Below are 16,365 nucleotides of genomic sequence, written 5' to 3'. Positions count from 1 at the left end.
ATATCCTGAAAATATGGTATCTGTCCAGAAAATAAGAATAGTGGTAGACCACCCTACTACACAAGACCCACCGGCATATAAACACAACGCTCAATGCAGTCTCATAACGTTTGATCTTGAGGATTTGTTCCCTACAAACGCACTTGAAGCTGGTTCCTAAAAATCAACTTCTAGACCATGAAGTTTAAACCTGCCTACATAAAAAATATTATGGTGTTAGAGTATTTCTAAAGCCATTTGTACAAGTATTATTCTTCTTGTGGTCCTTCTATAGTTCAGCAAAATACTGATACAACCGTGTAAATTCTGATGGTTTTGTAATTATTGTGCTCGTTCTGCTCTTAGGGTGTGTTCACACTGTTCTTTTCTGTCATTTTTTGTGTGGAAAATGCCACAAAAACACACAAAATAAAACAACTTGCCGTTCATATGTTCAGGCTTCTTTTAATCTCTTCATGCTTAAAAAAAAACAAAAAAAAAACTCCAAAGGGCTTGAAAGAAGTTTCATTTACATTTTTCAGGCGTTTTCCTCTAGGAAGGCGCCCAATACTAGAAATGAGCGGATCGCTTTGTGCCACCTTGGGGCATAGTCCAGGTCAGTGCTCACTGGAGCTGAGCGAATTTGTTTTCTCTCCAGGATCCAAGGTTCGGGCTATGATTAGCCGGCCTGGCGGGATGTCACCTGTGCGCTGCAGATGACGTCCCATCAGGCCGACAAATCAAACGCCTCTATGGGGAACCAGGAGGCTAAGAAAATTCACCCTGCTCTTGTCCACTGCCACTCAGCACTGATCTTGACCGTGGTTGCACGAAGGGATGTGCTCATTTCTACTCAATACTTTACAATACAAGTCAATGGCTATAAAAATGCCTGGAAGACGTCTGGGTGTTCTCTTCAACATTTCCACCTCAAAAACTCCAGTTTGCCTCTGCAGATTGCCTCTTCAGAGAGGAAGAGGACTAGAACTCTCTAGCACCACCTGCTGGAAACCGCGATTCTATAAGTCACTATCGACCCTTTAAGAAGTTGTGCAATATGACTTAAAGATAAAAGCCTAATCAGAATCTCAATTTGCCGACACGATGTTACGTGGTATTACCCCTTCGGGCGGCAACATATGAGATCTGATTTGGCTAGGTGAGAGGCTCTGGATTGAGATCTAAGGTATAACGTTTCTCCTTGTGGAGAGTCACATACTGCCTCTGGCATGCCAAGGTAAGGAGGGAGGCTTATGCACCGTGCAATGCTCCCCTGGGAAATTAAATATGCAAATTGACTCTTTAGGGAGGAAGAGGACTTAAAACTTTATATCGCCACCTGTTGGAATCAGCAATCCCATAAATCACTATCGACCCTTTAACGAGCCTTATAGTATGACTTAGGAAAAAAGCCAAATCAGAATCTCAATTTGTAGACACAGTGTTTCGGGGTACTGCCCCTCATCAATGCAAAGTATGAGAAATGATTTGGCTAGCTGAGAGGCTCTGGACTGAGGTCTAAGGGGTAACGTTTCTCCTTTCATTCAGGAAACAATTGCTGCTAGCAAAAGACATTTTAGGTTTCAAAACTCCAGAGAAAAGGAACGTTTCCTGACACGTCTTCTGCTTAAAAAGGTTTGTTTTTAACCACTGTAAAAAGAAGCAGTGTGAACATGCCTTTACTTTCTGCCCTGGCTTGTTACATATTTGTAATGATTAGCTTCACACTAGTTGTATGGAGATGTGACACCGAGGAAAGTGCCCTTGGGTTCTGCCTCCTTAATGCGTCACTGCTACAGCTCACAAACCTGTCTGCCTTGGAAAAAGGAAAATATATCTTTAAATATATGGTGAGATAGCTTTGTCCAGTTAGGATGTGTATTGTGGGAGTCTTTATGTGGCGTGTAGTATTGATTAGTGGAATCAATACTCCGTTGATGCTCCCATAGGCTCTATTAAACAGTTAATTGGAAAGTTACGACATATAGAGGCTTATGTTCAAGCTGCCGGGATCATCACTTGCAGCAGGATTCTACCTACACTAAAGCCATGTAACATATTGTGTCTACCTGCTCAGCTCCTGCTTTTATTGTCTCGTACTTCTAAGCGCAGAATGATCTGTAATGTACCCAAGTGATCAGATGGGGGCTTATGTCTGTCCTGCCTGCATGGCAATGCAAGCGAATGTTGTGCTATGGATTTATCACTACTACTGGTACTGGAGCTGTTATTTGTCTGTAGGTACAACTTTTACCCACCACTGTTTTTGGACGTATTACTAAATTAAATGTGTGTTTCATTACATGACCGCAGCGTACAACAGTTTTGGATGCATGGGGCAATGTGTTGGCAATTGTGTGACGATGAATTAGTTAATGTATTGATAAGATATTTAAAGCATTTTAAAGTCCTTTTTTTTAACAAAAAGACGAACCCTTCCCTGATTTATTTAGTAGTCTCCTGTACTAAGTGCCAGTGAATATGGCTTAGTTTGAGTAGGTTTTAAGAGCTCCCAGAGATCGTGGTTTTGGGGGGGAAGGACGACTCCTGCCAAAATGGGGTGGGTGTTGGGGGGGGGGGGGGGGAGAGATGCACTTGGCTGGCGCTTGCCTTTAAAATAGAACTGGAAATGAAGGACGGCCACCAGAGACTTCATGCTGCCAAGATCTAAACATGGCCTGCTATTCTGCCGTTCGCCTGGATTAGTAACAAAAGTAATAATTTCATTGCCAGAACTGTTATTCTGTGGGGTATATTTAAGATTACTTCTCCTATGAGATCTATAATGTGTAAGCATGCCATATTTCCACGAGGGGAAGTCGTCCATGGGTGTTTGATTTGCCAAATGGAGGCAGCGCTAGCTAACGTCTGGTGACGGGGATTGTGAGCGAGATGTCATTTTGTTTCTGCTGGCTTTTCACAATGTGGATTTCACAAAGCTAATTATTGTCTCTGTTCTCCTTAGGACTTGCGCAAACAGGTAGCTCCGTTGTTAAAGAGTTTCCAAGCAGAGGTAAGACCACTTTAAGTCTAGTGCCGTCAGCAGAAAACTTTATTACTGTTTATTGAGGGAAGTTTTACGATGATTTTATTTAATACATAATGAATCATTCATCTTCACCCGAACCCATTATATGTGTCATTTATCTGCTGCTGTGTAATTAGCCCCCTCGTAGTCATTAATATCTGCTGTGTAGACAATATACATTACATGTAGAATCACAGCTTGTTTATGATGGGTCGCTCCATATTGACCAGAGTACATTTCTCTAAGGATTTGGCTGAAGTATGAAACCAAATATTTGGGTAGTAGTTTGGAAAGAGCATGATAATGGGCCATCATTGGTCTGTTACACCTTATGGACTTGACCGTGTCCAGTTTTGCATTCGTTACAAACGTATCCATGAAAAATGGGTGATTTTTGTTTGCTCGTTCTTTCTGACTCCATAAACCTGAATGACTGTGTCTGATTTGCAGATATGGGGACTAGGACATGTGCTGGAGTTTTCTCTGCTCAGGCACAGGCATCTGTTGTCTGTCTAGCCCCATTGACTTGTTTGGGTCTTTGTGCCGTCGTCCATTTCTAAAACAGACAGCACATGTAAAAGCAGAAAACATCCATGAGAATAAGACCTGTGAGTGATTTTATTTTGGTGCCCAAAAATTCCTTTTTGTTATTGACTCATTATACTACTTGGCCAATTCCTAACATCATTGTTTTTGTTGATTATCTCACCCGACTGTAAAATGAACTCCGCTCGTTTGCACGCAAAACAATAACCCTCCTAAGAATGAATTTCTATATTTAACATGGATACTGGGTCCCTCATACATTCCCCCAAAAGAGCATTGTTGAGGTTGGGCCCCAATAAGATCTTACCTGAGATCCTAAACATATTCAATTGGTTTGAGTACTATGGAGGACAAACATATTTTTAAGTTTTAGGAAATCTATTATTTTTGTAGTTTTATGCACAGAGGCACCCAAACGGAAATGGGCCATTCCCAAACTGGTGCCACAAATTTGGAAGCATATACGGTAATTCTCTACAATTTTATTATATGCAGTGGCAATGAAGGAGTTTTCCAGAAATGTCCTTTGATGTAACACTGCAGGCCATTCAGGGAAGTCCTTGGAATACCTGTTTTTAGGATTTTTCTTAATTAGGAACAAGGATTTAGCATTTTTGTAGCATCCACCAAAATAATTTTGGGTCAATAAAATGCCAGAAGATTGAGATTCACCTCTCCAGTTGCATTTATTCTGCTCTGGAGGGTGTTGGTTTGGCATTATGCATAGTGGCTATAGGATCTCGCTTTAATAAATTAATGGAAAAAAATTAGATTTTTTTTTCTATTGATCTTATTGCACCAAGGCCTGTTTTGCTGACAAGATGGCACTCTTTACCGCTCAAGGAGAGAAGGTTTCACCATCATCATAGGCAAGGACTCTTTACTGTTAGAGCACGTGAGACGTTGGACATCTCTTCCATACCTTGCTTTGATGGTTGATTCATTAATCAAGTTCTAGAAGGTCCTGGATGCAATTCTGGAAAAAAAAATAGATTTTTTTTTTCTAGATAAGCTGCTGTTTCTATGCAAAAAACAAAGGAGATGCTGGGACCTCATGAATGGCACAGCCTTTTCATTGTGATGATGAGGAGTTTGGACCACTGATTGAATAGCAAAACAAAAAATATTGGTCAGCACACCTGTTAGTATAAGTGTAATATGTAGGTACACGTTCACACTGTGGCCATTAACGGACAAATATAACCTAGAATAAAAACTGCGTAGAAACCCTGCACTATGTAAATTGTAACACATGTAAAAAAACATTTTTTATTTTCAAAAAAGCATAAAAGCCATCCCACCGCGACAGTATCCCCAATCAGGATGGTCCTATCTCTAGTATCTCACCTCACTCCTTTTTCTGCTATGGCCAATAGAGTGAGAGCTGAAGAATGGGGTGAACAGCTGGCCAAATGTGGAGGCATTTTTTCACTATAATTAAAAGGGGTTTTTCTCACCATTAAATGTCATATCCACTGTATTGATCAGAAAAATATGAATCATTTTTGGTGTTCACATGCTGGATGCTGGTGGACACACATGCTCAGTCGCCTTTACCACGGCCAGTTCACTGCACAATGATCTGCTTTTCTCTGCAGAGCTGACAATAAAAATGTCTTTTAGACCTGCTTGTCATGTAAAGAGCTTTTGCAATATTATAGCATTATAACAAAGAAAAACCTCATCTGCAGAGATAAAAAAAAGTTTAGCTGCCAGAAGGAGAAGGAGACTGATTCAGTCCTGAGTCTATTTCACACATACTCAGTCACCTTTACCACAGCCCGTTCTCTGCACAGTCGTCTTCTGTTCTGCATAGCAGCCAATAGAAACGTCTTTCAACTCTGCTGGCCAGGTAAGGAGCAGAGCTTTTTCACTAGTATGGCAGTGTAACAGAAAAAGAACCTCTTTCTACAGGAGACAAATAGATTAGCAGGGGGGAGTTGTGTCAATGATTTAGGCACCTCAAAACAGCTACCCCCATTTGACTAAGCTAGTATGTGAGTGTCCACAAGCCGACTTTTATTAGATTTATTATATTTTAGTCTTTGGTTCTTGAGTACATTTTTTATATATGATTTGAGGAGAGAAATAGAGGCTAGCTGCCAGAGGGAGAAGGAGACCGATTCAGTTCAAAATCTGTTCCCATTAGCACAGATTAGAAGTAGCAACAAGGGGTTACTTGGAAACAAACAGGAAGCTTTTTTATAAGGAATTATTTTCGGTATAAAATGATTCATGGGTATAAGCTCTAGACTTTCGGTAGCTGCACTTTTTTTTATTTTTTCAGCATTTAGTAATACAGTGGGAAGATTGCTTATCTGTGTCCGCATTCACTATTACATCACGCGAGTCCTAACAATAAGTGCATTACACAATTACAAGTAAATGCGCCGCGTGACAGAAGAAAACACGGATGGAGCATAAAATGGCCAAGACGTCTTTTATGAGTTCACGGCTGCCACTTCCTCCCAGCGGCACCAGAGTCACTGACAAATAGGCGGGAGGTGCCGCTCCAGACCCCATTGTGTGCCTTGCTGTTATTTTATCCTTATTGTTTCATACTTATTCCCTCTCTGACCAAACTCTATTTTCTAAATGGAGACTGAAGCAGAAAACTCCCATAGCTTGTGCGAAGTAACGGCATCCCCCCCCGCATGCTTCTCTCCGTCAGTCTACCTCCATGAGGGAAAAATAATCCCTCCATAATGCGGCGGCTTGCATTGCTAGCTCAGTAAATTCTGATTCATTCTCTTCGTTGCCTAACACACTCCTGAAAGTCAATATTTCATCGCAATCATCTCCGTTTCAAATGTCAGACCTTTGCATAGCCAATTGAGGAAGTTTGCCATATTAACTTCCTGCTGCGTTACAAAGCTCCGGCATGCCAGGTAGAACGCGCTCGCAGTATCAAAGGTTCCCTGTGTAAGGCTAAACACCTAATTAATAGGATTCCGTCTAGCAGGTTCACTCAATGATGGCTCTATTAAGGGCGCTCTCACATCTACCATTCTGTTTTCAGGCCAGCTCCATAATTGAAAACATATTTTCTTCTCCCGAGCTGCAGCTGGTTTGGTTCTGCTCATGCAGAAAAGGATATAACCTTGCATAACATAGGAAATGAACGGTTGAGAGAGAAGCCAAATTCAATTTCAGTCAGATATTTCGAGGATAAGTCCATGATCTATGGAAGCAGGGGAATGAAAAGTGTGTGTGTGTGAGGAAAGGAGCGTATTCAGCAGTCTATTAATCACGGCTGGCCTGGACTATGCTTTGTGCTCTCACATTAGTAGTGATTCTTCTACAAAGGCTGGAGAGGTGCCAGATATGTGCCGAGTTAACCTCTTAAGCATCATCTGCTACTTGCTGCTCAATGGATGTTACGTTCTGAAATACAGTTGGGTGCTGCTGCCAGAGGGGAGAGGAAAAAAGCCTTGTACGCAGCCATCGCACACACACAAACACGTGTGCCTGTAGTGAAAAGCAAAATGTGGAGCGCGCGTTAGGACAGACCAGGCTCTAGCATGGCTATTTCCATACTTCTTGGATATGTGTGGGATAGTTGATTTTTGCACATATGGTATCACTGAGCCAAGTCTAAACTGAAGGCCTTTTTCTTTTGGTTTGTAGCTTCTTTCTATAAAAAGAAGTTGTATTACACATTAGGGAGATGCTTATATATAAGAAGGAGGAAGACCGCGCAGCGGGGTCCCCTCCATATGGGAGGTAAATGTGCCATTACTATGCTTGTATAGGGGCAGGTGCCTGTGGAAGTAGTTTTATGGCTTTGCCTGAGCTACTAATAATTACGTGATGGCTTTTTTATATGTATAACTTATTTGTGTGTATGGGGTGGGTGTGTGTGTGTGTGTGTGTGTGTGTGTGTGTGTGTATATATATGTATGTATGTATGTATGTGTATATATATAATATATATACATATAGAAAAAATATATATCAATGCAGCACTCCAAACAGATTCAATTCTTAGAAAAAATTGACTTTTTTCTAAGAATTGAATCTATTTGGAGTGCTGCCTTAATATATATATTTTTCTATTAAGATACAATTTGGACAAGTTGCTTGGAGGCCTGGCACCCACTGTGAGTATATGTGAAATGCTGCTGTTCCAATATATCTTTTCTATATATTTATATATATATATATATATATATATATATATATATATATATATATATATATATATATATATATATATATATATATATATATATATATATATATATAGAATATATATATATTTATATATATATATATGATATAGATAGATAGATAAAAGCCCATCTCCACTCAGTAACTAAAAATAAAAGTCTGACTGTAAAGACCCCTATACACATAGGATTAATGTGGCGGACCCACCGATCTTTACAAAACTAGACGACCATCTGCTCTATGTTTGCCAGTATATCAAATGTAACACTTTTTTATGTATCGGTGGTTAATCAGTGACATTCAGAAAATATGAAAGTTCTGAGTCTTCAATTATTTGTCAGAAGAGTCACGAGTTTACTGATTTGTGATGTCGATGAATAATCCATGGCAGCGCAGAATCTGGTACGGAGCTTTTTACAGATGAGGGCACTGGGACCTTTTTTATTTTGTGCAAATTCATTGGAATGCTGCGGGGTGAGACGAGGACAGTGGAGGCCGCGTGTGATGGTTGGGATGGCACCGTCTGCTGTTTCTAGCTGTGGTAGCGAGTCCGCTCTAGATTATTCTAGTGCTATCTGCTAGTGACTTGGAGCAGGGAATCTCATGGTGCCCTCTTATGACTTTAGGAGGCTTATCTCCTCCTTACAAACTCTGCATTATTTAAACATTTCTGCCCAGAAGAGGACATACGGCCAGGCCAATGGAAATGAGTAGTTTGTATAAACCTAGAGATTAGGTAGTTCTAGAGAGGAGCAGCAGATTAGCGGGGGAGAGGAACTTGTATCCACTGCCTTATGACATGTGTTTATAGAAAAGTCTTTCCACGGTCAAATTTCTAAGTCTTTATTGTCACTGGTATAACTGGTTGAGAGTGGTAATATTTCACTTCCAGGTCTGTTTATTGTTGGCAGGTCTCATTTTGAAACTTGACTCCTGCAGTCATTAAAGTCTTCTAAGTGAACACTTATGGGTATGTTCACACAGCGGATTCTTCCTATGAGAAATTAAATGTGTATTTGCTTTATAGTTTGCAGCAGAAATCAAAGGCTGACCCTAAGATCTGCCATACATTTGCAAAGCTGCTTGCTATACACAGCGTGGCTATCCACCGCAATATTCAGGCCCGAAACTATATGTCCCTCAATAATCTCTTTACAAATCCGTCATGGAAAAATCATTTGCTGTCAACTCTTCTGTCTGTTCTAGTATAGACAGATTGATATTTCCAACTAGAAATATACAAACATATTGACAACTCGGTGTTACCAGTTCCTTTGTCGAAAGGGGTGTGTCCCTACACAGTTTAATAGTCAGCTCTGATCGGAAAGTGTCAGAGAGTAGGGACATCCCCCCCCATCTGGTAATACCCAATTGTTAATTCATTCATAAATTTCTGCAAGGAATAACAGAGGAATAGCTAAAGGGGGTGGTCCGAAACTAAATTTTAATTTCATCTTAAACTCTAATGTCATAATTTCATCTTTTTTTTTTTTACTAATATACTTTAATAAAACAATTCCCTATCCTTCCCTAATTACTTTTTTTTCCCCACTACTTCCTCCTCTGCTCACACCCTGAAACAAAACGTCATCGGTGACGTCACTTGCAGGGACGACGCTGATCTCTGCTCACTCGTTCTTTACTTACAATGTGCAATGACAGTGCACTCTGTTGCCAGCTTGTCACTTCTGATGAGAGCCGGCGAGAGCGCGCACTGTCACTGTGCACTGACAAGAACAGTGCACAGTGAATCTACTGAGCATTCGTCGGTATTGACAACAGACGCATGCTCAGTAGAGCAGGGACTAGCCCAGCCCGTGGAACATAGGTCACTGATGACGCTTCATTAGAGTATTCTAGCATGCACTGGGATTCTCATATGAAGCATCATCAAAGAGGAAGTAGTAGAAAAAAAAATAAAGCTGTTAGTGTAATTAGGGAAGGATAGGGAATTTCTGATTAAAGTATATTAGAAAAAAAGATTAGATTATGACATTAAATAGATAGAGTTTAAGATGAAGTTAAATTTAATTTTGGAAAACCCCTTTAAAGCATAAATATAAGACAAGACGCTCCTAAATAGTTGTCGTTTTTTTCAGTTGGAAATAAAAGGTTTTCCTAAAACTGACATGACAGTAGAGATGATCGTTCCTATTTATTTAATAAATGTTACCTAGTACTGAAATACCGTCTGATGATGAGAACAATAAGATTACCTCTGATGTGGTGTCCCTTGTAAACAGCACAGACTGAAAAACCTCTACAAATTGGAAAGTAGTAATCAAATGTGAGGTCTCAGTGGTCACTGTGAAAATTAGAATGTCGTGACTTTTTTCATATAGATGGGGACCGGACTAAAATAAACATTTAGAAGCCCTCCCATCAAAGTTTTTATCCTCTTAATATATTGCAGTCATAATATTATATAGCACTGTGTACTTACAATAATTCTTTTTTTCTCTGCTCCATGTAGAAACAGGAAGTCACTTTTCCCTGCATGACTCCTCTCCTGCTTCAACTTCTGATTCAGCTGCTCCACTCCTCCCCTGGCCATATACTTTTGCAGTTACTCATGACCTATGCAGAGAAAATTGACCTCCTGTTTCTACATAAAGCTTAGAAGGATTCAGCTCGTCCGTTTTTAATCACGTGATGTCATAAACCTACTGGAAAAGAGAAGAATTAAATGGGTAGAAAGGCAAAATGAGCAATTGTAAGTACATAGTGCTATACACCGCGTGCAGAATTATTAGGCAAATGAGTATTTTGATCACATGATACTTTTTATACATGTTGTCCTACTCCAAGCTGCATAGGCTTGAGAACCAACTACCAATTAAGTAAATCTGGTGATGTGCATCTCTGTAATGAGGAGGGGTGTCGACTGACATCAACACCCTATATAAGGTGTGCTTAATTATTAGGCAACTTCCTTTCCTTTGGCAAAATGGGTCAAAAGAGAGATTTGACGGGCTCTGAAAAGTCCAAAATTGTGAGATGTCTTGCAGAGAGGTGCAGCAGTCTTGAAATTTCCAAACTTTTGAAGCGTGATCACCGAACAATCAAGCGTTTCATGGCAAATAGCCAACAGGGTCGCAAGAAGCATGTTGGCCAAAAAAAGCGCAAATCAAGCGTGAAGCTGCCAAGATGCCATTTGCCACCAGTTTTGCCATATTTCAGAGCTGCAACGTTACCGGAATATCAAAAGCACAAGGTATGTGATACTCAGGGACATGGCCAAGGTAAGGAAGGCTGAAAAACGACCACCTTTGAATAAGAAACATAAGATAAAATGTCAAGAATGGGCCAAGAAATATCTTAAGACTGATTTTTCAAAGGTTTTATGGACTGATGAAATGAGAGTGACTTTTGATGGGCCAGATGGATGGGCCAGAGGCTGGATCAGTAAAGGGCAGAGAGCTCCACTCCCACTCAGACGCCAGCAAGGTGGAGGTGGGGTACTGGTATGGGCTGGTATCATCAAAGATGAACTTGTGGGACCTTTTCGGGTTGAAGATGGAGTGAAGCTCAACTCCCAGACCTACTGCCAGATTCTGGAAGACAACTTCTTCAAGCAGTGGTACAGGAAGAAGTCGGTATCGTTCAAGAAAAACATGATTTTCATGCAGGACAATGCTCCATCACATGCATCCAACTACTCCACAGCGTGGCTGGCCAGTAAAGGTCTAAAAGAAGAAAAAATAATGACATGGCCCCCTTGTTCACCTGATCTGAACCCCATAGAGAACCTGTGGTCCATCATAAAATGTGAGATCTACAGGGAGGGTAAACAGTACACCTCTCGAAACAGTGTCTGGGAGGCTGTGGTGGCTGCTGCACGCAATGTTGATCGAAAACAGATCAAGCGACTGACAGAATCTATGGATGGAAGGCTGTTGAGTGTCATCATAAAGAAAGGTGGCTATATTCATCACTAATTTTTTTTGTTTTTGCATGTCCGAAATGTCTATTTCTAAATTTTGTGCACTGATATTGGTTTACCTGGTGAAAATAAACAAGTGAGATGGGATTATATTTGGTTTTTATTAAGTTGCCTAATAATTCTGTACAGTAATAGTTACCTGCACAAACAGATATCCTCCTAAGATAGCCAAATCTAAAAAAAGCCCACTCCAACTTCCAAAAATATTAAGCTTGGATATTTATGAGTCTTTTGGGTTGATTGAGAACATAGTTGTTGATCAATAATAAAAATAATCCTCTAAACTACAAGTTGCCTAATAATTCTGCACACAGTGTATAATATGATGACTGCAATACATTCAGAGTATAAAAACTTTGATGGGAGGAGGAGTGCTAATTTAAAAATCAAACAAACCCAAAAGCTATAAATGAGTGAGAAATTAATATTGCATGCAAAAACCTGCTGTAACTCTGTAAAACATTTTTGTAAGTCATCATACAAGTAGACTAGCTAGAGGTCAGGACTTGTCAGATGCTCATGAGTATGAAAACTCTGTCCTCAGCTTCTGCTATGGTTAAACTGAGGTCTTGCAAGGAGCGAAGGTGCCTATGCTCAACCTCATGCTCCATTCACTGTCAATGGGACCGCCAGAGGAAGTGAGCGCTGCACTCTAATCAGCTAATTCTGAGAATCACATTGACAGTAAATTAGCAGAGAATATGCACATACTCTATCAAGATTGGCTACACAGCATCGTTCTTGGGGTTCTAGAGCCTCAGTCTCTCTGCAGTCGGACCCCTAAATATCAGCAAGTTATCCCCTTGCTACTTTGTGTTGCTGCATGAAGCTGGTGGCCGATTCCCTTTATCTGACTGTATCCATTCGAGATACTGATGTCGTTGGTATTTCATTAATGTGACATTCTACTTTAGTACAATTCCTATGAAGTACTTTGCACTAGTTGACTTGTTGCTCATGTGATGAAGCTGTGGAAGTGCAGTAATATGCGCTGTACATATCATAAGAATGACTAGCAATTGGGTTTGAAATATAATGTTTAGAAAACGCGAAGCTCCTCTCGGCTCAGAAATTGAACCATAATTCTCTCAATTGAACTAAACTGCAGACAATTGCTGTAGGCTCCTTAGACACCGAACGCCGCTCTTTATTATAGAAATAGGCGCATTATTGTAAACTACTTTTACCGATTCACATTTAATTGAAGTCTATTTATGTGATAAAGGAATAACGTCTCAGACTTAAACATCATAACACATATTAGATAAGCTGTTAGTCCTTTTTATCTCAATTTTGGTGGTGCCTTTCTTCATTTACCAATGCTGACTTTTCAACTGTGAATCCCCAAATGCTATTATCGGCATTCGGTCGTGAGCCGAAATAAAATCATAATTGAAAAGGGGTAGAACCATCAGAACTTTTAATATAATTTAAGGAGATTGATATTTCTTAGTTTCTTTATATTGATTGTCTGCTTTGTTGTGTAGACTGGGACCAAATGGGCAGAGTCATCTTATCATTAGTGAGTAGGCAATTTAAAGGCACAGATGTCTAAATAAGACAGGATAGTACCGCTATACACTGATCTTCCTGGTCACTCCCTGCTTTCTGGAGTAGGGAGCTTTGCTAAATCACTTCGAGACTATAGTCACCTGACCTTTCTCTGTCTGTCGACTCCAGGTCATTTCAGCTGCCATAAAGCATACATATCTTGCTGTAATATCTTTACAGACAATGGAGAAAGTAAGTTTGTGTCTCCAATATGGCAGCAGTTAAAAATAGTTAGGCTGTGTGCCCACGGTGTGTTTTTTAAGCTTTTCCGCAACGGCAATTCCGCTGCAGAAACGCTTAAAAAACGCTTGGTAGAAGGCCTGCCATGTTCCCCAATGATAATCTGCATGTGCTATGCACATGCTGCGGAAATTTCCGCTGCAGATTATCATTGCGGAAAAAAACTCAGCACTACCAATTATTTTGCGGAAGCGCTGTGTTTTCGCTACCATTGACTTGCATTGAATCGCTTGGATTCCGCATCACTGCATCTGTACATGCGGAAGCCAAATGTTCCAATGTGCGGATGGTACCCGGGTGTGGAGGACAGGAGACTCTCCTCTGGACCCGGGTACCATAGAACCTGTAAAAACAGAATAAAATAAAAAATAAATATTATACTTACCTTCTGATGGCCCCCGGTGTGCTTGTCTCGGCTTGCCGGCAGATCACGGTGGACTGAAGGACCTGCGGTCATGTCATGCTGACTTCGGCAGGTCCTTCAGTGTAGTCTACCGCAAGCTGCCGGCAAGCCAGGACGCATCGAATAAAGACACCAGGAGCCATCAGAAGGTAAGTATGTATTTATTTTTTACTATTCTTTAAGGTCACACTTTATAAATCCATGCCGTTTGAATGGATTTATATAGTGTGACCAAGTTGACAAGCACTTTCCAAGTGATGCTAAAATCGCTTGGAAAAGCGCTTGATAACCCGCATGTAGAAATGCAAGTGAAGAACGCTTCACATCCGCTTGTCCCTGGCAGGAAAAACGCATGTACAATCCGCATGTACAATCCGCATGTACAATCCGCAGGTACAATCCACATGTACAATCCGCATGCGTTTTTTCTGCCAGGGAGATGCAGAAACGCTCAGGAAAAATCCGGAGCATTTCTGCATCGTGGGCACATACAGCATTTATAAAAAGAGCAAAACTTTTCGTGAAATAATTTTTAGCCTTTGAATCCTTTAGTTTAGTAATTAAAACCTCTTTTAATTATAACTTTAGTATAAGGCTAGGTCTATATTTTGAAGGAATGTTTTTTTTTTTTTTTTAAATAATCAAGAATGGTCTGGAGATTTAGGCTATGTTCACATGTTGCGTTTTTGCAGTGGTTTTTTTTTTTGCTACTTTTTTTATGCAGATTTTCTGCTGCGTTTTACACTACCAGCAAAGTCTGAGATTCCAGAAATCTCATGCACACACCTTGTTTTTTTTTTTTTCCTGACTGTTTTGTCAAAGAGCTGCGTTTTTGCAAAATGCAGCATGTCACTTCTTTCAGCATTTTTTCAGCATTTTTCACCCATAGAAAGCAACGAGTAAGTGCAAAAACGCAGGTATCAGGTTTTGCTGCGTTTTTAGTGCCAAAACTTGAGGAAGTTAAATCAGGTTATTATTTTATGCACTAAACTTTTATTAGCATGAACGAGAGACAAATGCATCCTGACAAAAACGCTGCAAAACTCATCAAAACCTGCTTTTTTGACATTGCTTCTTTACTGCCAAGAGAAGAGGTTTTGCCTAAGGAAAAAAAATGCAGCAAAAACACAATCTGTGAACATAGCCTTACTTAGTGTGCTGATCTGGCTACTGGCTGTGACTACTGCAGCTGACAGTACCCACAAATCCTGAGGGGTCCCACTAATTTCATTGCTTATAGGCCCATTTAGATGGGCCAGTAATCTGGGAACAAGCCTTGTTGAGTACGATGATTTTTTAAGCTGACTTAAAATCCTGCCAACCCAAGTTAAGTTGTTTTTTTTAAGCACAACCTATTCAGAGAGAACCATAGCGAATGACGTCTCTCTCATGAAACTGAATGACTATTTCCAATAGGATGCTTTGTCATCTGCGCTTCTGAATGACCTCACTCATGTGTTGTATGAATAAAAGATAATAGACAATGTTCCCCTGCTGTGTACTGTGTGATGGCTGTGTCTGACCATGCAGGAACATAGTCTTGATCATACCACATCTCGTGGGTAAGGAAGGAAGGAAAAGAGAGTATACAGACAGGACAGCACGGGATCACAGCTGATTCTTTGTGTGGTAAAACATGACTGAAAACAAGCAGCAGATGCTTTAGCTCACAGAAAGCATCACCTGTGATCCCCTGCTGTGCTATCTGTATACTCTTTTGCTTCCTCCCCTGCCCAGGAGATGTGGTATGATCAGTCCCTGTTCCTGCACGGTCAGACACAGCCATTACACAGTACACAGCAGGGGCATATTTCTAAGATTATCTTGGCACAGGAACATATTTTTTTTTAACACATCCAATTGTGGAACTTATTTTTCTTCCAAGATCTATTAGTTAAAATGTACTTTATTCTTGGGAAACTCCCTTTAAGACTTTGATTCTACATTAAATCAGCACATTCGGCCTTAAGCCCCCGTCTCACATAGCGAGATCGCTAGCGATCTCGCTGCTGAGTTACGGTTTTGGTGACGCAACAGCGACCTCACCAGCGATGTCGCTATGTGTGACACTTTGCAGCGATCAGGCCCCTGCTGTGAGATCGCTGCAAAGTGTTCTGGACCATTTTTTGGTCGTTGCCCTCCCGCTGGTCAGCACACATCGCTGTGTGTGACCAGCGGAAGCAGCGATCAAGCTGGTAACCATGATAAACATCGGGTTACTAGGGGCACACGTACACCTAGTAACCCGCTGTTTATCATGGTTACGAGCCTGCTAAAGTGAGCGGTAACCTCCCGCTCACCGTAGCAGAGTGGTAACCATGATAAACAGCGGGTTACTATGTGCGCGTGTGCCCCTAGTAACCCGATGTTTACCATGGTTACCAGCCTGCTCCTGCTTCAGCAGGCTGGTAACCAGGAGCAGGACATCGTGGAAAGATTCTCTGACAACAATCTGACTTTGGGACTTTTAGTTTCTTCCTTTTGTTGGTATAGCTGCTGATACCT

At 40.7% G+C, this 16,365-nt stretch overlaps 1 protein-coding gene across 4 annotated transcripts in view; it reads left to right on the top strand.

Annotated features, from left to right (window-relative positions):
* The window catches only part of CUX1 (cut like homeobox 1), a 491,160-nt gene that overhangs the window by 160,871 nt on the left and 313,924 nt on the right, over positions 1 to 16,365 (top strand). For all 4 annotated transcript variants that reach the window (XM_073667764.1, XM_073667762.1, XM_073667763.1 and 1 more), the window contains exon 3: positions 2,945 to 2,992. In XM_073667764.1, coding sequence (XP_073523865.1) covers positions 2,945 to 2,992 — 48 coding nt within the window. The remainder of the gene's footprint in view (positions 1 to 2,944; positions 2,993 to 16,365) is intronic.

This window comes from Phyllobates terribilis, unplaced genomic scaffold (genome assembly GCF_046119375.1).
Source record: "Phyllobates terribilis strain yellow unplaced genomic scaffold, ASM4611937v1 Scaffold_2__4_contigs__length_985480577, whole genome shotgun sequence".
Lineage (NCBI taxonomy): Eukaryota > Metazoa > Chordata > Amphibia > Anura > Dendrobatidae > Phyllobates > Phyllobates terribilis.
Note: the sequence above shows the minus strand (reverse complement) of the source record. Positions and strands in the feature narration are given on the sequence as shown.